Raw genomic sequence first — 23654 nt, forward strand, 5'->3', positions numbered from 1 at the left:
TGGGTTGATGCTCTCATGTGCCCCAGATGTGAGAATAATCCCTTATTTGGTCAGGACTATTCACAAGAAAAACAAATTTGGAAAAACCAAAGCTATGGAAGTTACAAATTGAAGATTGTGTTATGAATTAACTAAATGTTGTTTGTTTTTTTTGTATTTAGCTTTTGAATAGTCGTGTAGTTTGTATTTGTCTTATGAAAACCTCTAATGGTTCTATTTCTAATGGTCAAATCTGCTCACTATCTTATATTATATTAATAATTTTTTGTTTATTCACATCTTGTATTTTGTGTTTAGATAGTCATCTAGCAACCATCCTGAAGTTGGCAAAACCGATAAGCAATTTGGCACGTTGTAGAAAAAGAAGATGTGGAAAAAGAATATACCAATACATAGAAAGAATAATAACAAAAAGGAGTTGTTGGATAGAAGATCACCGGATGGGGTTAAGGTATAACCACAGGGACACATAGGGTAAAATTGAGGTTTGGGTGCAAGATTACATAAGTGCCCTTATTTTAATGACAATTAAGATAGGGACAGAAACCGATTATGCCCGTGTAAACCACATGGGCATCATTAGTTCTCCTTAGACTAAGTGCAATCCGACATCTTTTTTTTTCATGAACGAGGTTTCAAGCGTATTTCACGCTTACTTTAGCTAGGTCTTCGAGTTCCTGAGTGTGATCAAGAACTTAATCTCCGACTGTTGTCTTTACGATGAATATCGCAAGACCCGCTTTCACCTGCCATTTCCTAGTACTACCATCAACATAATTTTCTGGTTATCTATTCTTGGTGAAGTTCATTACCTACCATATCTTGCCCTTGGAGATACAATTTGATACATGCCGCCCATTGTTTGTAGTTTCTCTGTTTCAACTTTTTGATTCCTCCAACATCTTGTAATTTTGCCATCTATTTGCATTCTCTAATCTTGTATAAGTTCTTTGTTGTGATCTTCTTCAATTAGTTTCTTTAATCACCATGTTTGAAACTATAAAGAAAGAATCCTAAGATCATCAGGAGTTGATACCAAATGTTAACCTAGGAGAGAACAAAAACACGAGTTTGATCACAAATGATCGTCTTTTTTTCTAGTTTGTATTTAGACTAAAACTAATACTAAAAACAAATAGACCCTATGAATTAGCCTTATAGAAAACAAGAAAACTAGATTTATGAAACACAAACAGACTCAAATTCTAATTTTTATTATTATAACATTGTTTCTATTAGTACTTTCAGTTTAGATCTTATCCAACCGCGCCCCTTAAGATCAGTTGTGTCCTTTTTAATGTCCTATAAGCTTATCCGCCTACGAATACAATATTGCTTGTGATATATAGAGCATGAAGGTATGGAGTTTCAAAATCTAGTACCTCTGTAGTTCTATAGCCTAGACCGAATCATTACTACACTAGGTATTGTAGTATAGTATAAATAATTCTATTTTAACCTCATATAGTCATATTGTTTCATAGTTGAAACTCGATACTTGTTGATGCAAGTCCGTTCATGAATTTAAGCTCCTTGATTATTACTCAATTGCTTCATTATCATGAAATAATATAATTCCATTATTTGGTTTATCCAATATAATTTGGTATTTTTTTTATTTTTTTTACTAATTTTTAATTTTTTATTAAATAGAAACATATAGCCCTGCTTGCGGTGCGCACATATGATGTACATATGTGTGAACCCTGATTACTCAATTGCTTCATTATCATGAAATAATATAATTCCATTATTTGGTTTATCCAATATAATTTGGTATTTTTTTTATTTTTTTTTACTAATTTTTAATTTTTTATTAAATAGAAACATATAGCCCTGCTTGCGGTGCGCACATATGATGTATATATGTGTGAACCCTCGGGTGGGCAAAAGTGAAATTGCACTAATTTTGACGTTATTTTACTAATCTCGTGAAAATAACGTTAAAAGTGACGGACGGTTAATCAGGCATCATGTAGTGGCGTTGATAGCCGAAAGACAAGGGTACATGCACCGATCAGCCGGTGTCCCGATGATTGAGTGCTATGTGCCTTATGTCCAAGGCTTGATGCAAAACTACTATCGAGCCGGGGGTCTCACCGGAAGCAGCCTCTCTATCCTTATGGGGTAGAGGTAAGGCTGTCTACATCTTACCCTCCTCAGACCCTACTATAGCTTTGCTATTGGTGGGATATACTGAGTACGATGATGATGATGATGATTAAATAGAAACATAGATATTACATCAACATAGCAGGTAGGTGGGCAACAAGCTGCGCCGCCACCCCCTTTTGAATTGCAAACCCTAATCTGCTAAAGACATACCCCTGCCCCTTTTGAGTCGACACATTGCTATGCACAACCCGTTGGACCCTGGTTAGGAAACAGATAGCTTCCGGTGCCAAGGAGCCAAAGGTATCAAAAGCCAGAAGGACAAAAACATGTTGGTTCTCTTCGCAGGCTTTAACATGTTTCTCCACCTTCTTCGTTTCAGCCCTTTTCATTGCTTGCCCAGCTACAAACCCATTATCCCTCAAACCAGCTAAGGGAGATACCCCTGTGAGGTCAACATAAGCGTGTTTTCCCTCGGCCCAACCAAAGACGAGCAAATTTGCCGGTCGTAGATTGGATCTCCCTTCCGTGGGGTCTGTAAGGAAGTTTACGGGGGCTTCCTTTTTAGCTGATATCCCAGCTCGCCTTAAGATGTCCCAAAGAACGTCCCGCACCCAATCATGTCGGTATTTGAACCCAGGCATCTCCTTGCAATGTACCGCATGCTCTCCGAATTTATCCAGGCAAGCCTTACGGCAGATCGGACATGTTTCGTCTTCTCGGTACATTGAGACCATCAAACGGTACTTAAGAATGACCCTATACTCGACCGCAGACATGCTTTGGCCCAAGCCATCAATCGGGATAACGGTCAGAAAATCTTGGGCATGAGGACCTTATAAGCATTCAATAACCACCTTCTGTCGGGGGGACAATCCAAAAACTTCTCCCAGGCTCTGAGCGATTTGCCAAAAAGGACATTCGCCAAAGTTTTTTGAGGCTTTGGTGGGGCGGTGTCCTTATTAGAGAAACCGCCAATGTCAAAGTCTGGGAGAGCGCCATTTAGGCGTTCCAGGGCCTGCACGTAGTCTGAGTCCAGGTCGACAACTCCGCTATTACTTAAGATGTGATGTGACATTCGTCAATTTCGGGTCACTTTTGTTATGTAAACCGACCCGTTTGTAACCCGAACATTTCAAATATATAAAATATTGGATCTTGTCATTTAAAATATATAAAATATATAAAATATTGGTTTTTTTATATTATGCATTGTTTGACCATTTAAACATACCCATTTTTATGCAAACCATAAAAGAATCTTTATACCCAACCCTTCACTCCTTCCCTATATATACACACCCATCTTCTTCATTTTACTCTTGCTACATCTCCAAAAACTCTCTCAAAACTCCATAGATTCAAGGTTGTTATTTCTTATATATTCTTGAAGTTTTGACTTCTCAAGTCAAACTAACTATAGTCTTTCATTCTAACTTGTTCATCTAACATTACTAACTCTTGAATATGGTGGTACAACATATATATAATACACACCCCTTGTTTCCTTTATTTGTTACTTCACCGACTCTGGTTGGTTAAGTTTCGAATGTCATAAGACAAGGCTTCATGGAGGACTTCGTGTTCTTGATATATATTTACACACACATAACTTATTATACATATCACTTATGACTAATTTCTAACCCTTTAGTTTGTTCATCTTATTTACAAGTTCCATGGTGTGGGTTTGTATAAGACTAACCTCGGTTTAACCGAAACTAGTCCAAACCGGAAACCGAACTTTTGTTTACTAGTTTTGTTAAAATAGTTGTTTAAACATGTTTATTGCTAGATTTGAGTTTCAAAAATCATTTTTACAAGTTCTTTGATATTAAGCATATGGAATCCATCTACGAACTCGTTGGGAGATGGAAACCGAACTAAACCGAAACTTTTGCTTAAAAGACTTGTAGTTAACTTTTTTTGTTGGAAAATTTAAGTTTTCTTCATTTATAAACCAATATACAAGTTCTATGATATTTGGGCATGTAGAAACCATCTATGAACTATTTGTGAGATGGAGACCGAACCAAACCGAACTATACCGACTTTTACTCGCTTAACGTGCGTTGTTAGTTCTAAACAATAGATCTACATACTTGGTTAAGTGTTAGTATGTTTTAATGAGTTATCTCATAACAATTAATATTTTGAAAAGTTGACTTTGGGTTTGACCATTTGTCAAGACCCGAACCGACAACCCGAACACTCGTTAAAAACCCGTTTTAGTATCTTTAGCCTAATGGAACTTGCATTTTAGCATTTTCCCCACCTTATTACTTAACATTGGTTAAGTAAATATTAAGGTTAGATACTTTAACCCGGTTTTGAGCAAACTTACATTTTTTTAAAGGGTTATTATTATAAATTCTTAAATAGTTACATTTTAAACCTTGAACTTTAATTGATTAGTTTTTGCAACAATTATTTTATTTAAAGATCTTCAAGACAACCTTTCTAAATCCAAGACTTTCTTTTATTTAGGCTTCATACGTTAAACTCGTGGTTCCGGCAAATCTCCAAATAATCAATCTTTCAAGTTTATACATGAGTAACTTCATACCCCGTTTTTTATCTTTTATTTTGGGGGTGACATTTCAACTTATCTAAACTAAATGTTTTATACTTGGGTCTTAAACCACCAACGTTGTTGTATACCTTACTTGAATAATTGCTCGATTTGGTGTTCTATGCTTATTTGACTATGCGTTTATCGCTTTTGGATGGTGGAACTATAAATCCTAGACCATGTGGCAACCCCTCATGGAAAGGTGTCATTAACGTAATGCAATTAACGATAACTATAAAATCCTAAACTATTTTGCAACCCCTTATAGTTGGGTGTCGCTAACTTGTTAGCGATAACTATTTATCCAAGTTTATAGCTATTATTTATGGTTTTTGTATACTAGTTTTGTGGCTTTTTATATTATATATTTATTGGTCAGACTTATGAATTGCTCACCAACCTTTGTGTTGATAAACTTTATTTTATGAAATGTTACAGGTTTGCATCTAGGTTGATTATGGAGTTCGGTGAAGAAAACGTCACAAATACCGTTAGGATATTAGCAAAAATGAACAATATTTGATTTGCTATATTTTGTTATATTTTGTTGTATTTGAGTTATGAATATTTGGTTATGTGACATTTTCGATGTTGTGAAATGAAATGAGTTTGTTAAATATTGTCGCTTTAAATAGTGTCATGCGCTTGTGAGCAATCGTTGCACCCCGGCATGTTCCGCCGCCTTTGGTCGGGGTGTGACATGTGATTCTGTAGCTTCCAAGACTGAGCCCTCGACGCTACAAAAGCGTAAACCCCAACATCATGAGCCGAAAGAAGGCCTAAACCCCCCAAGCGCATCGGTAAAGATGCAAGTCGCCACTAAAGATCACCAAAGAATGGGCCTCCACGTACAACTATGTCTTCAATGGCTTCTCGAAGCCCCTTATCAAAACAGGATACCACATCATCCATCATATTGGGGTGGCATGTTCGTAACCCAAAAAGCAACTTAGCAATCCCCATGCAAGACCTAAGCAGGAGGAGTTCGATCTGGGGATCCCTAAGGCAAGGTAAGAGTTTCATAAGATCAACCGCACGAGATGCTCTCCGCCTCGCCAACTCCTTAATAAAGTAGGGATCTCGACTAACAGCCCCTCCAAGGAGCTTTACCCCTCTCTCTGGTCTACCAATCCCACTAGGGAAAAGCCCATCTTTGACTTTCACCCCATTACACGCTGGCCAAAACACCTCGGTTTTCTTAATATTAAGTTGCAACCCCAATGATGGCCCTTCTGAGCTGATAATGTCTAGGACTTTAGCGACTTCGTTGGCACCACCAATAATACCAAGCATGATATGGGAGGTTACATTCATTTTGTACCTGGAGAACAAGAGGGTGTAATGCTAAGGCAAAGAGGAAGGGCCCAAGGGGGTCTCCCTGCTGAACCCCAGTAGTAGCTCCTATACAGTCATCACCAACATACAACCTAGCCTGCTGGGCATAAAGGAACTGGACCCATAGATAGATAGACGGGCAATGATGATGAACCTCCCGGAGAAGGGTTGTGCGATCGACCATATTGAAGGCGTTGGAGAAGTCCACGGTAAGCATAGCTAAAGAACCATCAGCGTGAAAGGAGTTAAGAAACCGGTTCGCGCTGTGAAGCACCGCCTCTGCCCCATTAGGGGTCCCTACCCCAAACTGAAAGTCCCCTAAATACTGAGTCATTTCCTTCCCAACCATCTTCATAGCCACTTTAGAAACCAACCTACGCCAGATAGCCCCCACAGCAATGGGCCGAATTCCATTATCCGGCTTTAATAAAGGGGTAAGGGGGGCCGAAGCAATAAACTCAGCGAGCACCTTGGGGCACAGACCCCCTAGCCATAAGTTGACGACTTTAGTGATGGCTGAGAGCTGACCCATGGAAGTCACTGATCCCTCACCACTAAGAGCGTCCAACAAGTGTTGCGCCCGCATCCCGTCTCTCCCGCATGAGGTCCCTTTAGGAAATGATCGGATACATCGAAGCACACAGTCCCCATCCACAGAGAGAGTAGGCAGGGCGACAGAGCTAGAAGGCAAGGACGGAGGCGGCACCACTGGGTGTTTATCAATGAGGGCTTTCATGGTTGAATCTCCGAGAGGGGCAACCCCACTTGAGCATAATACCTTGACTGCAGCTGTGAAATGACCATCCCTGACTTTCCTGAGACATTGTTTAATATTGAGGCTGTTTTCATAACCCTCCTCCCCTCCCACCTCTCTTTTAGAAAAAGTGTTTCCCCCCACGTTATCAAAGAGAGAAAGAACCAAGTCAGCAAAACCAGATCCATCTTTCCACACCGCAAGTGCTTGCTGAATGCTACTATATTGCAAAGACTTTCGATTCCCTAACCTGCGTTCCTGCCTAGTGGAAGGTTTCACTACCCTTAAAGTACAACGCGGCAACAATAGTAATTTGACCCAATTCTCAATCGAGCCTGGTGAATCCACTACCTTGCGCAAAGCGCATGCCAAAGTCTGAGCAAACGCCAAACGACAACTTGGGGACCCTTAAAGTACAACGCGGCAACAATAGTAATTTGACCCAATTCTCAATCGAGCCTGGTGAATCCACTACCTTGCGCAAAGCGCATGCCAAAGTCTGAGCAAACGCCAAACGACAACTTAGGGGGATGCTCTTAACCGTTTGAATGGGAAGAGAGAAAACCCGTTCCAAAAGGGATACATCCCCAACCACTCCTACAGATGGACCTGGGTCCCTATCCACAGACACACGATTAGGTTTCTGGATCCCAACGATGAATTCTCCAGCATCTCCAGAATCCACAGAAAAAGAATAGACACCATCAGCATGCTTGCACCCCCTGCTAAGGGCATGCAACGTCATGCACCTCCCACATAACCATTTATCTCCCGCCCGAAGGGTTTCCCCAACATCTATAAAAAGGTCCAAATCCTTGGAGATAGCATCTTTTAAAAGGTTCTTCCGAGTATCCGTTTTGAAAGCATTTCCACGAGTGTAAGGATGGTAGACCTGGGTCCTCGCATCTTTTAAAATGCTTAAAGGGGCATGACCTTAAACCGTAAGTGGAGCTAGGACCAAGCCCTCCTGTATTTACGTTTCGAATTCTTTTTATGGTAGCCATGTAAACACGAGAACAGAAAACAAACAAATCACAAAAGACACCGGATCCCTAAAGACCCCGACTCGAGATTAGTTAGAGCAAGAATCAAAGACCAAACCCCTCACACTCGAATGAGGGGAGCAACTACGGGTTGCTCACCCCCCATCTAGCACCCCACAACAACCGCTAAGGCATAATAGGAGGGGGTATAACTCCAAAATAAAGCAAATTGGGTAGAACTCCAACTCAAAATACCCCCTTAAGCACCCAAATGCAAGTAAACAACCTTTAACTTATCCGAACGTAAGTCGTAATTTCGTCGAACACCTGGCGTGCAACACGTATTAACCACCAAAATAGATAATTTGAATCAACAATCTGGGCAGGTGGTTAGGCAAAAAGGTATCTTTTTCACCTCTGACAAAGGACTGGGTTCGGTTGAACACAAAACTAAGAACTTAATGAACAGCGGTGGTGTATTAGGGCGGCAAGGTGTGGGAGTGATTGCCGGCGGTGTTGATGTCAGTGGTGCGGTGGGATGGCGGTGGTGACTGTGGAAACGTGGAGGTGAAGTTGGTGCGGTGGGAGAAGGATGACGGCGAGGGTGTAGGTCGGCCGGAGATGGTGAGGTGGGGGTTTGGGATTTCCGGCGGTGAGGAGAGAGAGAGAGGTGACAGTCGTAGATGGTGTGTGGTGGAGTGTATGTTAACTACGGTGGAGGTTGATGGTGTGACGGTGAAGACGTACCGGAGGAATCGGAGTTGAGTCGGAATCCAAGAAAATAAAAATTATATTGAATAAGATAAATGCTACTTTCATCGAAAATTATTTACAACATGTTGACATATACCATACACACACTGATACACATATAACCTTTTGAATTTCAATGACAATAATGACCATACCAACAATGCCTGCCTCCTCCCTCATAACCTTCATCACCTTCATCTCTACTATGAATCCACCACAACAAGTTACTCATAGAATTCCCATCATCATGCCCACTCAACTTTCTAATCTTTTCAAGAGCAGCCTCCTCATAAACACCTTCCAATGCATACACAAACCCCTTCCACCCTTCACCTGCACCATCCCTATTTACCGCCGGTAAAGCCCACTCCACAAGCTGCCTCACAAACCGCACATCCGAAAACAAAACCTCGGTGATCGGCAACAATGGCAGCACCTGAATACCCAACCTGCATTCCTTCCATTCCCCTGGAGCAAACCACAACCCACTGTCCCTTTTATTCGCCCACAAAACACCCACCACTCGGTTTTCACGTGTGAAATCTTGACTATACAAACTATCCTCTTCTCTTACATGCCACCATGTTTGAGCTGCATGGATCTCCATGGCTAGTAGCAACGAACTCGTCGAAACAAGATGCGTGTCTCCATACGCTAACCCCATCAACGCGGCTGAATAATAAGCGTTCACTGCTTCACTCGTGCTTTCTTGATTCCTACCATCAGCAAATTCAGTCAGACCGCCAGCCCATGAATGCAACTTCCACAAATCAAAGCATCTTAACCTAGTATACTTTGGGTTTCCACCTCTGCCCAATGTCATGAAATCCGCCATTAACGAGTAAGCTTGAGGTCTATACGTTCTTCCCCAGACAGGGTCTAGTTTGGCTAGAACCGCGATCCCATAAAGAAAGTAACCGATATGGTAATGGTGGTCATTGTATATCCCAAACCCGAAATCAGCACCCGAATCTTGACACCCTTGTTTTGTTATTATTCCACCCCATGTTTTATCATATAGAAAACCATTCCCATTAAAGGTTCCATCTAACCATGGTTGGATCATATCTTTCAAATACTTTACAACTTTAGGTATTGCATCAACTTGACCGATTTCCTCAGCGATTAACGCTAATCTTGCTGCTCTAGCAACCAACTTTCTGTAAAAGTACGATGATGTTGTCGATATTGAAGTTGAATCCAAATCATTGACATCTTTCACAAGAGCATTAACGATTTCAGGGTATGATTCTTCTCTAACTCCTTTGATCGAATGCCACGTAACTGAAACCGGGTCGGTTTTCAAAACCCATGAATCACCGATAACACCAAGAAGTTCGCCATCGATGCTTTTGTATTTACAATCGTCTAGAATCTTGTTCGAAGAACTATGATCGAGAAGACGGAGATGAAGAGGGTTTGCTAGCATTAACAAATCACCCCAGCCTCTCTTTTCCCATTTGTATTCAACGCAAAATGGCGAACTAAACACAGCGTCACCGGATACAGGATAACAAGAACTGAATTGATCAAGAACCTGTTCGAAGTTTGGGTCGGAATTTGGAACTATTGCGATACGGATTATGCCAGAAAATGGTAAAGATGTGATCTTTGACATCTCATATGTTAGATCAATACGTGAAGATGAATACAACACCCATGTTTGACCGTTGTTGAGATTGAATTTGTATTTGGTTCTTGAAGAATTAGGAGTAAAATCAAGAATTGCATGAATAGTTGAAATGGAGAGTGTGACACTTTGCATGGCTTGACATGTTAAAAATGGGCTGCCTCTAACGAGGTAAAATCTTAAATTTGGAATGTCTAAAGTAACACTTAGATCATTAAATGAAGATATTATATGGGTTTGATTCGGGTCAGGGTTGTCCAGTGCGGAAATGATGAGATCGGCATTGAATATTTCATATGTGAACGCGGTGGAGGAGAATAAAGTCGGGTAAGACATGGAAAGAGATGAAGGAGATGACTTGATCAAATACGGGTGGATGTATTCGGGTTGATCTCCATTTTTTAGGACAAAGTTTTGAAAGAATGAGTTTGTGGGGAGAGGGGATGAGAGGAGTTGAGAGGAGAAGTAATGGGAGGGGTCCGGGAGGACGGTGGATTGGGATTCAGGGAACATGAAAGGATGGGTCGGGCGGTGGTACATGGTGGCGGGTGGTGGTGGAGAAGGGCAAGGTGATGGTGGTTTTATAGAGGGTTTTCTTGAAGGTTTTTTGAAGGGTTTGGTAATAATTCTCTCCACTCTTCTCCCAATTTTCTTTAGATTAACCATGTTGATAGGGGCTAGACAAATGGATATATTTCGTTACTTATAAGTATTAGTTTAATAATATATACTATGACCAAATGGAAATTGAATCCTTCACTCAAAGATTTAGTTTCCAAAAACTAATAATTCAAAGAACAACTTAACTTTAGGCTTTTTCTGGTTGAGTTGTTGCACAAAACATTAGTTTTTGCCAACTTAATCGGATGACTAACCGAACAACTATAACGGTTTATTGATAGTTTGGTATAGATTATACGTTCATCGATCGGATTTTTGACTTGTGATGAAGAACATAATAATAATAATAATAATAATAATAATAATAATAATAATAATAATAATAATGTTTTTGGCAATTTGAAAAGGGAGGATTGGATTAGAAGTGAATTATGGTTGAAGGATGATGATTTGAAGGCACTTCTATAAGTAGTGTATTAAAGGAAAATATGGTTGAATATTTCAAGGAAGGCATAATTGTGAATGGGTTCTTTTTTATGTGCTTTGATGGTGAGTCAAGCAAAATTTAAAATTATATAAAAAGAGAAGTATTCCTGTCAATCAAGTTGAATATGAGGAAATCTTGCCTTCAATTCAAGGAATACTAATTTCTACGTGTCAAGTGAGACTATGATATAATCTTAACATGATAAAGAGATACCCAAGATGAGATGGCCATAAAAGAGTTCCGAATCTATGCATTTAATAGAGATTCTTCTAAAATTTTAATTTTAACTAGTAAATATGACCCCGCGTTGCGGCGAGACACGACATAAGTTGGTTAGTGTTGGTTTGTACTTTATGATATTGGTTTGTTGCGGCGATGGCATAAACACAAATAACCAACGTTTTAAATTGAAGATTATTTTGTTATTCTATAACAATTGATAGAATCTTTTTTTAAATAAATGAATTTACTTTTATTCATCTTCACTTTAAGGCTTAAGCTTATATTTGTCTCTATTTAGAATCAATCTACACTATACTTTTTGTTTGTACATTAAAAAAAAGAAATAAATAAAACATGGGCTAATAGAACCATGTCACGTGAACCAAAAGAAACCAACAAAAATGAATAGTGATATTTTGTTGGGGGGGGGGGGGGTGTTGGTTATTTTGTTTTTAATATATAGTTAGTTAATATAGAACTAGGATAACACGGGGGGTTGTGAAACATAGTTGAAGCTTAGATATTGGTGATCGAGTCCATTGAATATTCTTGATTTTGATCATGGCTTTTGAAAAATGATAAACTAAGTTTTGAGAAATTGTTGATGGTGTTTCAAATACACCAAAGACTTCTAGTCGTCTACCATGATTTTGCTTTGCAGCTGCAAAGCTAGCTTTTCCTAAATTGTCAAAATAAGCAATCTATCTACTATTATAATAAATAAAAATGATGTTTGTGTCACATGACACCTAATTGGCTTATTTTTGTGCCAAGTGGCACCCTTCTCTTGTAACATTTTAATTCATAATTTTTCTAATTAAAACAAATCAATTAAAACTTTCCTTAACAAGCATATTTATTTTAAACAATTCTTAATATGAATGAAAGACTTAAATTAATTATACTTATTTATATTTAATTTTGGTGTTATGGGCTAGATATATACAATTATCTAACCAAAATAATAATTTTCAAAAAATAATTGTTGTTTTATTTGTTAATTTATCAATTAACAACTTCCAATTAATATGTACTCTGAGTAGAGTATGTTGATAGAAGTTTTCCAATTGTGAAGCCTGGGAAAATTTTTCAAGACATTCTACTTTCTTTTGAGAGGTAAATGAGTAATTTTATTTTCCACACATAATATTTTACTTATGTATATGTAAAGACATAATTAGTAATTTGTTATGATTTGTTTGATGTATATTTGCAGAGAAAAGTTAAATTATATTGTCCCTGTTATATTAAAGCATTGACTCATTTCGGTATTGCCTTGGATTAATTCAACTATGGCTTATACAACTAAGTTGACCATCTCTAACCATCTTGATACTTTTTTTTCGCATCATCTGTTTCATAGTTCATGGGTCAATAAGTTGAGTATGTTTGATTGAACAACTAATGTATTTATAAAGATAATTAATTAATTTATTATACATGTGAATTGTGCTAAAAGGTAAAATCTATCTGAGGTCTTATAGTGAATTGGTAAATTGTCATTAGGTTTATTTAAACAAATGAAATGCCACTCAAAGTATAAATATAACTTTTTTTTAACTTACGTTGTTATTTTATATTTATGTAGGAACATAAGCTTCTTAAATGTATTTTATGTTTTTATTAGTATTATCAACTTTCATAGTTGATAGAAAAATAGTCTACTATGTATAGGAGATTATTTTGGAGAAAAGAAAAGGGAGAACTGGACAATTAGAAGAGGAACAATTGGAACGGGTTAAGAAGTCAAAAAAGTGATGTTTTTGTATTTGATATATGAATTTTAGCATTTTAATTATTCAGCCCGTGTAACACACGGGTTTTTAACCTAGTATATATATATATCATTATACATTTCCAAAACAGAGAGTAAACTTAATCCATCAACATCTTATCATGTCAAATATGACGTAAAACATGCACGCTTGTGAACATTTTTTTGTCAAAACAAATGAAGATCAAAATGTGTATGGCACCTCTATGTATGTCATCACATCCTTTTATAACCATTAAAGTAACTTCAATTAATGCTAGGGCCTGGGGCATTTTACAACTTCCCAAAGCTTTAGTGTTCAACTATAGATTGTTGCAAAAGATATAAAGAAATTATAATTAAAGAAATGGGAAACATTTAGCACAAAACAATAATAAGGGTAAGTACACAAAACTGTTCCATGTAGCTTCAAGTTTCTGCAGTGATTATATAGTGTTTGACTACTTGGTTTAGGAGCATTTGATATGCTTTGATCGGTTTCAAACCATCATAATAGCATAAAGAAATATAAAATCAATTTTTTAAATTCATCCAAACCATATCAGCTTCAAATGTTGACCATCATGTGAGACACTTAAAAGAACCAATTATGAGTCTAACCCGAAGTCTCACGAAACATGGGTACACAACACCTAAACTACCTCAACTCAATTAAACAAAACCTGACATACCCGAACCCGATTAAACACGCCAAACTTATGACTCTTTAATCCAGTCATAACAGTAGTTCTCATTCTCCTTCTTTCGGAAACGCAAGGAAACTAATTCGTAATCGATGGTGTCGTTTTTAATCGTAATCAATTTTCAGAACTAATTAAAGAAAAATAAAAAATGACGCACCGGCTGCAACATAAGTTGCCACGACACGCCAAAGTGCGAATCATCATCATGGCCATAAACGAATCTGATGACACAATTAAAAATTAAACCCCTAGAATGTACAAAATAAAATTGTTAACCCGAGGCGGCTCTGGTCGGTATGACGGTACGTTGCTACACCAAAAACCGAACCATCATCATAGCCATAAACCGATCTCAATATTCAAGCAATATTGATAGTATCCACATACCTTCACACATATCAAAGTCGAAGAAACCAAGTTAATCATTGAATTAAGTTTCGAAGTATAACCTTGTGCCAAACAAAGACAAACCAAACTCCCAACACACATACCAGTAGCAAAATATCCATACTGTCATATCTTGCCCCGCCATTAATCATAGCAAAACAATATCCAATCAACAGTATTGAATTAGATGATATATAGAGCATTCAAACACGAAGACAATAATGAAAGCAACACCAAGATGTTGATAACTGAGAGGCAACACAATTAGAACAACCATCATTTCCTGTGCTTCTTTACTTTTTTTGTTAACTATCTCTTTAAACAAACTATATAATTCCATAATTAAATACTTGTAAGATAGTTGTTGATTAGTTTTGCTAGCTAATGGATCATTACTTTTTTAGTGTAGTTCAGAAAATTATTATAGAAAAAGTAAGATCAAATCGACCACCGTTTTCGGAATCCGACAACAGAAAATTCAAGGTAAGTCTTCACCGGAAGACGAACACTCTGACATTCATTATTTTTTTCGGCATTGGCAACCGGAGAAACACAACCCGACGACCGTCGCCTAGGGTTCCAAATTTTTTTTTTGGAACCCGGCAACAGTCAAAATCGGAGCCACGGTCGTACCTCCGCCACCGTCGCCTAGGGTTCCCAAATCGAACCCGGTAACAGTGAAATCAGAGCCACGGATGTGGCAGTCGTACCGGAAACGTAGGCGTCACCCAAAACCCAAAATCATATTTAACTCACCAACGGCAGAGAGTACCGGAGAACACAAATGTGAGCTTTGATGACAGAGAATCACAATGTTGGAATTAAGAAATTGAAATTGTTGACAATGGGTTATGCAGAAGAAGTTTTAAGATTCTACCTTGGGGAATACTTGACATACTAACCAATGAATAAAGGACACCTGGCCAGGCACAATATTCCAGCCAACGAAGTCCTTTGCTGGGGGCAGAGCGCGTCCATTCTTTTTTAGTCGAGTCAGGAGATCCGCTGCTCAGTCGTACAGCTTCCGTCAAATCGTGAGTTCGGACTATAATTGTCGGGATGCCCCAAAACATTAGGAGCATAAAAAATAAAAATGGAAAAAAAGATAGCAAAAGCTACCCAACCTACTAGATCCTTCGGCCTTCGGGGTCAACCCGGCGGCTTCTATTAGGAAGGCGGCGCAAAGGAGGCTCGAGGGCTTGTTAAGGAAGGCGGCAAGGGCCGACCCAATTTTCCTGTTCAAAAGAAGATATCTCTTCTTCTTCATTCTCAACAGGAATGCATCAAACTTCCCTTCCATATAGATCGTCGTGGCATGAACTCAGAATTGATTCGCTTCGATTCCGCCCCTACTTCAATGTTCTTTTGACGATGAACCACTCCGGTACAACAAGCTAAAGTGACCTCTACGCTTCGCCCCCGGTGCGTAGGGCCGCTCCCCGTGTGCTAGAGGGAGGACCAGAAAGTTTGTGTTAAGCATATAGTTGGTTCTTGTCTTGTTTAGGCATTTGGTGCCCGAACGGTTCCGAAATGACACGCTATTCCGTCTCATCCTTTCGCCCAGGATGGTAGGAATAAGATAAAGGAGAAGGACTTAACCGTGCACATGGCCAGAGTATGACTGATCCAAGTGATCATCTCCAGAACTTAGTGGCGGTAGGGGGTGTTAGTGGTTGGACGCTCCCTTATTGGTGTCATATGTTCGCATTGTCATTAACAGGAGCAGCGAGAGAATGGTTTGAAAAATTACCTGATGGTCAAGTTTCCAGCTGGGATGACCTTGTAAAAAAGTTTTCTCAACAGTTCAGCCAGCAAAAGAAACATACGCGAGACCAGTCAGAAATTTTGGATGTCGTCCGCCGCGACAACGAATCCATAGAAGATTTTATCACCAGGTTCAACGATGAAAGTCTGAACATTGGTGGGATAAGTAAGGACATGCTCCGTGGTGCTTTTCGCAAAAACGTCAAGTGCGATGATCTAGTCCGCACCCTTACTGGCAGAGATGGAATGCCAAAAGAGTGGGACGATCTTATGAATGCGACAAAGGTGTATGCTAACACTGAAAAAACGTTGAGGATTGGTAACCCGAAGCAAAAATTTAAAGTCGAGTTTCAGACTCCGAGACCTAATAGACAGGCAAAAGGCCCTATCTGGTCGAGACTCCAGCCGAGTGCGGACACATCAAAACCATTTGTGCAAGGTCCCTCATAGGAAACAAGAACAAAGCGGGACCCTTGAACCGAGGTCCCAACAGTTGGACTCCTCTTTCAAAGACTCCCGCTGAAATTCTCACTACAGAAAATATAAGTTTCAGAAAGCCACAACCACTGACAAGAAGGTCATTCTTAGATGCTAAGAAGCATTGTTCGTATCACGATGACATCGGTCATAATACGAATGAATGTAGATCATTGAGAAATGAAATCGAGGCAGCTGTTAAATCTGGAAAACTCGGACACCTGGTGAAAAATGGGAAACTTGATAATGGTAAAACGCCCGTTCGGGACATCCAAGGCCCGAGTAAGAAACAAATTAAAGATTTGAACGTTCATATGATACAAGGCGAGTCCCATACAGGGAATAAGAGGAAAGAATCTAATGATAAAGAGTGGAAGAATGAGCCAGTAATCTTCCCTCGAATTAAAAGGGGCCCGAACAATAAGAATCCCCTTATCATCACTGCTCTTTTCGGGCATTATCGTTCTCATTACGTCTTCTTCGACACCGGCAGCACATCGGACATCATGTATGAACAATGCTTTGAGCAGCTTGACGAAGAAGATAAAGAAATATTGAAACCCATCCACGCTCCAATGTCGGGATTTGGAGGGGAAATAATGCATCCGCGAGGGGTAATTTCATTCCCAGTTACCTTGAGCGACGGAATTCATTCGAGGACCGAGGAGGTCGAATTTCTGGTTTTGCAAGCAATATCGAAACATGACATTATTCTCGGACGAGAAGCAATTGGTGACTTCAATGCCCATCCGTCCACAGCACACGGTGCAGTAGGAGTTCTAACTTGTACTGGCATCGCAATAATTCATGTTAACCGGCACAGCTTTGCAACCGAGAGCTCAAAACCTAGCAAGATTCCAAAACAGTCTCTGAGGACTGAACCGGAAAAATGGGTTTTGAACAAAAAGTTTCCTGATCAAACTATAACAATAGGAACTGCTATTTCTGAGATAGTACGGACTTTCTTGAAACAGTTATTATCAAAAAATGTTGATGTGTTCGCATGGTAGCCCGCGGACATGACTGGTGTCCCGCGGAACATTGCAGAACACAAATTATGGGTAAACCCGTTGTTTACGCCGATTGTTCAGAAACAACGTAAGATGGGTCCGGAACAGACAAAAGCAATGAACGAGCAAATCCAAGACCTCTTGCAGGCCGGGATCATCCGTCCAATCTGCTATCAGACATGGGTTGCTAACCCAGTCATAGTCCCCAAGAGAAACGGGGCATGGCGGATGTGCATTGATTTCAAAGATCTAAACAAAGCATGTCCTAAGGATTGTTATCCTTTACCAGAGATTGACCTCAAGGTTGATGCTGTAGCACCATTCAAATTCAAGTGCTTCCTGGATGCCTACAAGGGTTATCACCAGATCCGCATGGCAGCAGGTGATGAAGATAAGACAACATTTCGCACAGACCAGGGCACTTTTTGTTATTAAATGATGCCTTTCGGACTAAAGAATGCGGGAGCCATATATCAACGATTAATGGATATAGCGTTCAAAGACCAAGTTGGTCGAAACTTAGAGGTGTATATGGATGATCTCTTAATCAAAAGTGTTGAGGAGGACTAGATGTTGAGAGATATTGAAGAGACCTTCGAAACATTGAAAGGTATTAACATGAAGTTGAACCCAGCCAAGTGTTCATTCGGAATGGAAGAGGGAAAGTTTCTAGGAGTAATTGTCACGGATGCAGGCTTCAAAGCTAATCCAGATAAAGTTCAAGCTATAGCCCGCATGCCTTCCCCATCTTCCCTCAAGGAGGTTCAGACACTCAATGGCCGGCTCGTTGCTCTGAATCGTTTTTTGGCAAATCATGCAGCCAAATCTCATCCATTTATCTCAACACTAAGAAATTGCCTTAAGAAAGCACATTTCAATTGGACTGCGGAAGTAGAACAAACTTTTGTGGAGGTGAAAAAATGTTTGATGGAACTGCCCACGTTAACAGCACCTTGTGCGGGAGAACCCTTAACGTTATATTTATCGGCTTCAGACATTGCCATCGGGGCTGTCCTTCTGACAGATCGAAAGAATGTTCAAACGCTGATTTATTATGTCAGTAGAACACTGTCGGATCCAGAAACAAGATACTCCATGCTTGAAAAACTTGTTTTGGCGCTTGTCTATGCCGCCCGACGCCTCCGCAGGTACTTTCAAGGGCACCCCATCAATGTTTTAACCGGATACAAGCTCAAAAATGTCCTCAGTAAACCAGAATTGTCTGGACGCTTGGCCAAATGGGCCATCGAGCTAGGTGAACACGCAATAGAATACAGACCTAGGCCAACAATCAAGAACCTGAATTGATCAAGAACCTGTTCGAAGTTTGGGTCGGAATTTGGAACTATTGCGATACGGATTATGCCAGAAAATGGTAAAGATGTGATCTTTGACATCTCATATGTTAGATCAATACGTGAAGATGAATACAACACCCATGTTTGACCGTTGTTGAGATTGAATTTGTATTTGGTTCTTGAAGAATTAGGAGTAAAATCAAGAATTGCATGAATAGTTGAAATGGAGAGTGTGACACTTTGCATGGCTTGACATGTTAAAAATGGGCTGCCTCTAACGAGGTAAAATCTTAAATTTGGAATGTCTAAAGTAACACTTAGATCATTAAATGAAGATATTATATGGGTTTGATTCGGGTCAGGGTTGTCCAGTGCGGAAATGATGAGATCGGCATTGAATATTTCATATGTGAACGCGGTGGAGGAGAATAAAGTCGGGTAAGACATGGAAAGAGATGAAGGAGATGACTTGATCAAATACGGGTGGATGTATTCGGGTTGATCTCCATTTTTTAGGACAAAGTTTTGAAAGAATGAGTTTGTGGGGAGAGGGGATGAGAGGAGTTGAGAGGAGAAGTAATGGGAGGGGTCCGGGAGGACGGCGGATTGGGATTCAGGGAACATGAAAGGATGGGTCGGGCGGTGGTACATGGTGGCGGGTGGTGGTGGAGAAGGGCAAGGTGATGGTGGTTTTATAGAGGGTTTTCTTGAAGGTTTTTTGAAGGGTTTGGTAATAATTCTCTCCACTCTTCTCCCAATTTTCTTTAGATTAACCATGTTGATAGGGACTAGACAAATGGATATATTTCGTTACTTATAAGTATTAGTTTAATAATATATACTATGACCAAATGGAAATTGAATCCTTCACTCAAAGATTTAGTTTCCAAAAACTAATAATTCAAAGAACAACTTAACTTTAGGCTTTTTCTGGTTGAGTTGTTGCACAAAACATTAGTTTTTGCCAACTTAATCGGATGACTAACCGAACAACTATAACGGTTTATTGATAGTTTGGTATAGATTATACGTTCATCGATCGGATTTTTGACTTGTGATGAAGAACATAATAATAATAATAATAATAATAATAATAATAATAATAATAATAATGTTTTTGGCAATTTGAAAAGGGAGGATTGGATTAGAAGTGAATTATGGTTGAAGGATGATGATTTGAAGGCACTTCTATAAGTAGTGTATTAAAGGAAAATATGGTTGAATATTTCAAGGAAGGCATAATTGTGAATGGGTTCTTTTTTATGTGCTTTGATGGTGAGTCAAGCAAAATTTAAAATTATATAAAAAGAGAAGTATTCCTGTCAATCAAGTTGAATATGAGGAAATCTTGCCTTCAATTCAAGGAATACTAATTTCTACGTGTCAAGTGAGACTATGATATAATCTTAACATGATAAAGAGATACCCAAGATGAGATGGCCATAAAAGAGTTCCGAATCTATGCATTTAATAGAGATTCTTCTAAAATTTTAATTTTAACTAGTAAATATGACCCCGCGTTGCGGCGAGACACGACATAAGTTGGTTAGTGTTGGTTTGTACTTTATGATATTGGTTTGTTGCGGCGATGGCATAAACACAAATAACCAACGTTTTAAATTGAAGATTATTTTGTTATTCTATAACAATTGATAGAATCTTTTTTTAAATAAATGAATTTACTTTTATTCATCTTCACTTTAAGGCTTAAGCTTATATTTGTCTCTATTTAGAATCAATCTACACTATACTTTTTGTTTGTACATTAAAAAAAAGAAATAAATAAAACATGGGCTAATAGAACCATGTCACGTGAACCAAAAGAAACCAACAAAAATGAATAGTGATATTTTGTTTTGGGGGGGGGGGGGGGGTGTTGGTTATTTTGTTTTTAATATATAGTTAGTTAATATAGAACTAGGATAACACGGGGGGTTGTGAAACATAGTTGAAGCTTAGATATTGGTGATCGAGTCCATTGAATATTCTTGATTTTGATCATGGCTTTTGAAAAATGATAAACTAAGTTTTGAGAAATTGTTGATGGTGTTTCAAATACACCAAAGACTTCTAGTCGTCTACCATGATTTTGCTTTGCAGCTGCAAAGCTAGCTTTTCCTAAATTGTCAAAATCAGCAACCTATCTACTATTATAATAAATAAAAATGATGTTTATGTCACATGACACCTAATTGGCTTATTTTTGTGCCAAGTGGCACCCTTCTCTTGTAACATTTTAATTCATAATTTTTCTAATTAAAACAAATCAATTAAAACTTTCCTTAACAAGCCAATTTATTTTAAACAATTCTTAATATGAATGAAAGACTTAAATTAATTATACTTATTTATATTTAATTTTGGTGTTATGGGCTAGATATATACAATTATCTAACCAAAATAATAATTTTCAAAAAATAGTTGTTGTTTTATTTGTTAATTTATCAATTAACAACTTCCAATTAATATGTACTCTGAGTAGAGTATGTTGATAGAAGTTTTCCAATTGTGAAGTCTGGGAAAATTTTTCAAGACATTCTACTTTCTTTTGAGAGGTAAATGAGTAATTTTATTTTCCACACATAATATTTTACTTATGTATATGTAAAGACATAATTAGTAATTTGTTATGATTTGTTTGATGTATATTTGCAGAGAAAAGTTAAATTATATTGTCCCTGTTATATTAAAGCATTGACTCATTTCGGTATTGCCTTGGATTAATTCAACTATGGCTTATACAACTAAATTGACCATCTCTAACCATCTTGATACTTTTTTTTCGCATCATCTGTTTCATAGTTCATGGGTCAATAAGTTGAGTATGTTTGATTGAACAACTAATGTATTTATAAAGATAATTAATTAATTTATTATACATGTGAATTGTGCTAAAAGGTAAAATCTATTTGAGGTCTTATAGTGAATTGGTAAATTGTCATTAGGTTTATTTAAACAAATGAAATGCCACTCAAAGTATAAATATAACTTTTTTTAACTTACGTTGTTATTTTATATTTATGTAGGAACATAAGCTTCTTAAATATATTTTATGTTTTTATTAATATTATCAACTTTCATAGTTGATAGAAAAATAGTCTACTATGTATAGGAGATTATTTTGGAGAAAAGAAAAGGGAGAACTGGACAATTAGAAGAGGAACAATTGGAACGGGTTAAGAAGTCAAAAAAGTGATGTTTTTGTATTTGATATATGAATTTTAGCATTTTAATTATTCAGCCCGTGTAACACACGGGTTTTTAACCTAGTATATATATATATCATTATACATTTCCAAAACAGAGAGTAAACTTAATCCATCAACATCTTATCATGTCAAATATGACGTAAAACATGCACGCTTGTGAACATTTTTTTGTCAAAACAAATGAAGATCAAAATGTGTATGGCACCTCTATGTATGTCATCACAACCTTTTATAACCATTAAAGTAACTTCAATTAATGCTAGGGCCTGGGGCATTTTACAACTTCCCAAAGCTTTAGTGTTCAACTATAGATTGTTGCAAAAGATATAAACAAATTATAATTAAAGAAATGGGAAACATTTAGCACAAAACAATAATAAGGGTAAGTACACAAAACTGTTCCATGTAGCTTCAAGTTTCTGCAGTGATTATATAGTGTTTGACTACTTGGTTTAGGAGCATTTGATATGCTTTGATCGGTTTCAAACCATCATAATAGCATAAAGAAATATAAAATCAATTTTTTAAATTCATCCAAACCATATCAGCTTCAAATGTTGACCATCATGTGAGACACTTAAAAGAACCAATTATGAGTCTAACCCGAAGTCTCACGAAACATGGGTACACAACACTAAACTACCTCAACTCAATTAAACAAAACCTGACATACCCGAACCCGATTAAACACGCCAAACTTATGACTCTTTAATCCAGTCATAACAGTAGTTCTCATTCTCCTTCTTTCGGAAACGCAAGGAAACTAATTCGTAATCGATGGTGTCGTTTTTAATCGTAATCAATTTTCAGAACTAATTAAAGAAAAATAAAAAATGACGCACCGGCTGCAACATAAGTTGCCACGACACGCCAAAGTGCGAATCATCATCATGGCCATAAACGAATCTGATGACACAATTAAAAATTAAACCCCTAGAATGTACAAAATAAAATTGTTAACCCGAGGCGGCTCTGGTCGGTATGACGGTACGTTGCTACACCAAAAACCGAACCATCATCATAGCCATAAACCGATCTCAATATTCAAGCAATATTGATAGTATCCACATACCTTCACACATATCAAAGTCGAAGAAACCAAGTTAATCATTGAATTAAGTTTCGAAGTATAACCTTGTGCCAAACAAAGACAAACCAAACTCCCAACACACATACCAGTAGCAAAATATCCATACTGTCATATCTTGCCCCGCCATTAATCATAGCAAAACAATATCCAATCAACAGTATTGAATTAGATGATATATAGAGCATTCAAACACGAAGACAATAATGAAAGCAACACCAAGATGTTGATAACTGAGAGGCAACACAATTAGAACAACCATCATTTCCTGTGCTTCTTTACTTTTTTTGTTAACTATCTCTTTAAACAAACTATATAATTCCATAATTAAATACTTGTAAGATAGTTGTTGATTAGTTTTGCTAGCTAATGGATCATTACTTATTTAGTGTAGTTCAGAAAATTATTATAGAAAAAGTAAGATCAAATCGACCACCGTTTTCGGAATCCGACAACAGAAAATTCAAGGTAAGTCTTCACCGGAAGACGAACACTC

The 23654-nt window shown here is 38.0% G+C and overlaps 1 protein-coding gene across 1 annotated transcript; it reads right to left on the minus strand.

Annotated features, from left to right (window-relative positions):
- Positions 1–8557: 8557 nt before the first annotated feature.
- LOC143595826 (glucan endo-1,3-beta-D-glucosidase-like) lies at positions 8558–11079 on the minus strand. Its single transcript, XM_077074752.1, has one exon. It carries the CDS (start codon positions 10803–10805, stop codon positions 8643–8645), a length of 2163 nt encoding a protein of 720 aa, XP_076930867.1. The 5' UTR covers positions 10806–11079; the 3' UTR covers positions 8558–8642.
- Positions 11080–23654: the final 12575 nt, after the last annotated feature.

This window comes from Bidens hawaiensis, unplaced genomic scaffold (assembly GCF_021521415.1).
Source record: "Bidens hawaiensis isolate Kalapana, Puna unplaced genomic scaffold, B.hawaiensis_p1.1 tig00001721_1, whole genome shotgun sequence".
Taxonomy (NCBI): domain Eukaryota; kingdom Viridiplantae; phylum Streptophyta; class Magnoliopsida; order Asterales; family Asteraceae; genus Bidens; species Bidens hawaiensis.

What these genes read in the sequence shown, in the direction of transcription:
- LOC143595826 (XM_077074752.1), bottom strand. Translation starts at nt 10,805, where the DNA reads ATGGTTAATCTAAAGAAAATTGGGAGAAGAGTGGAGAGAATTATTACC.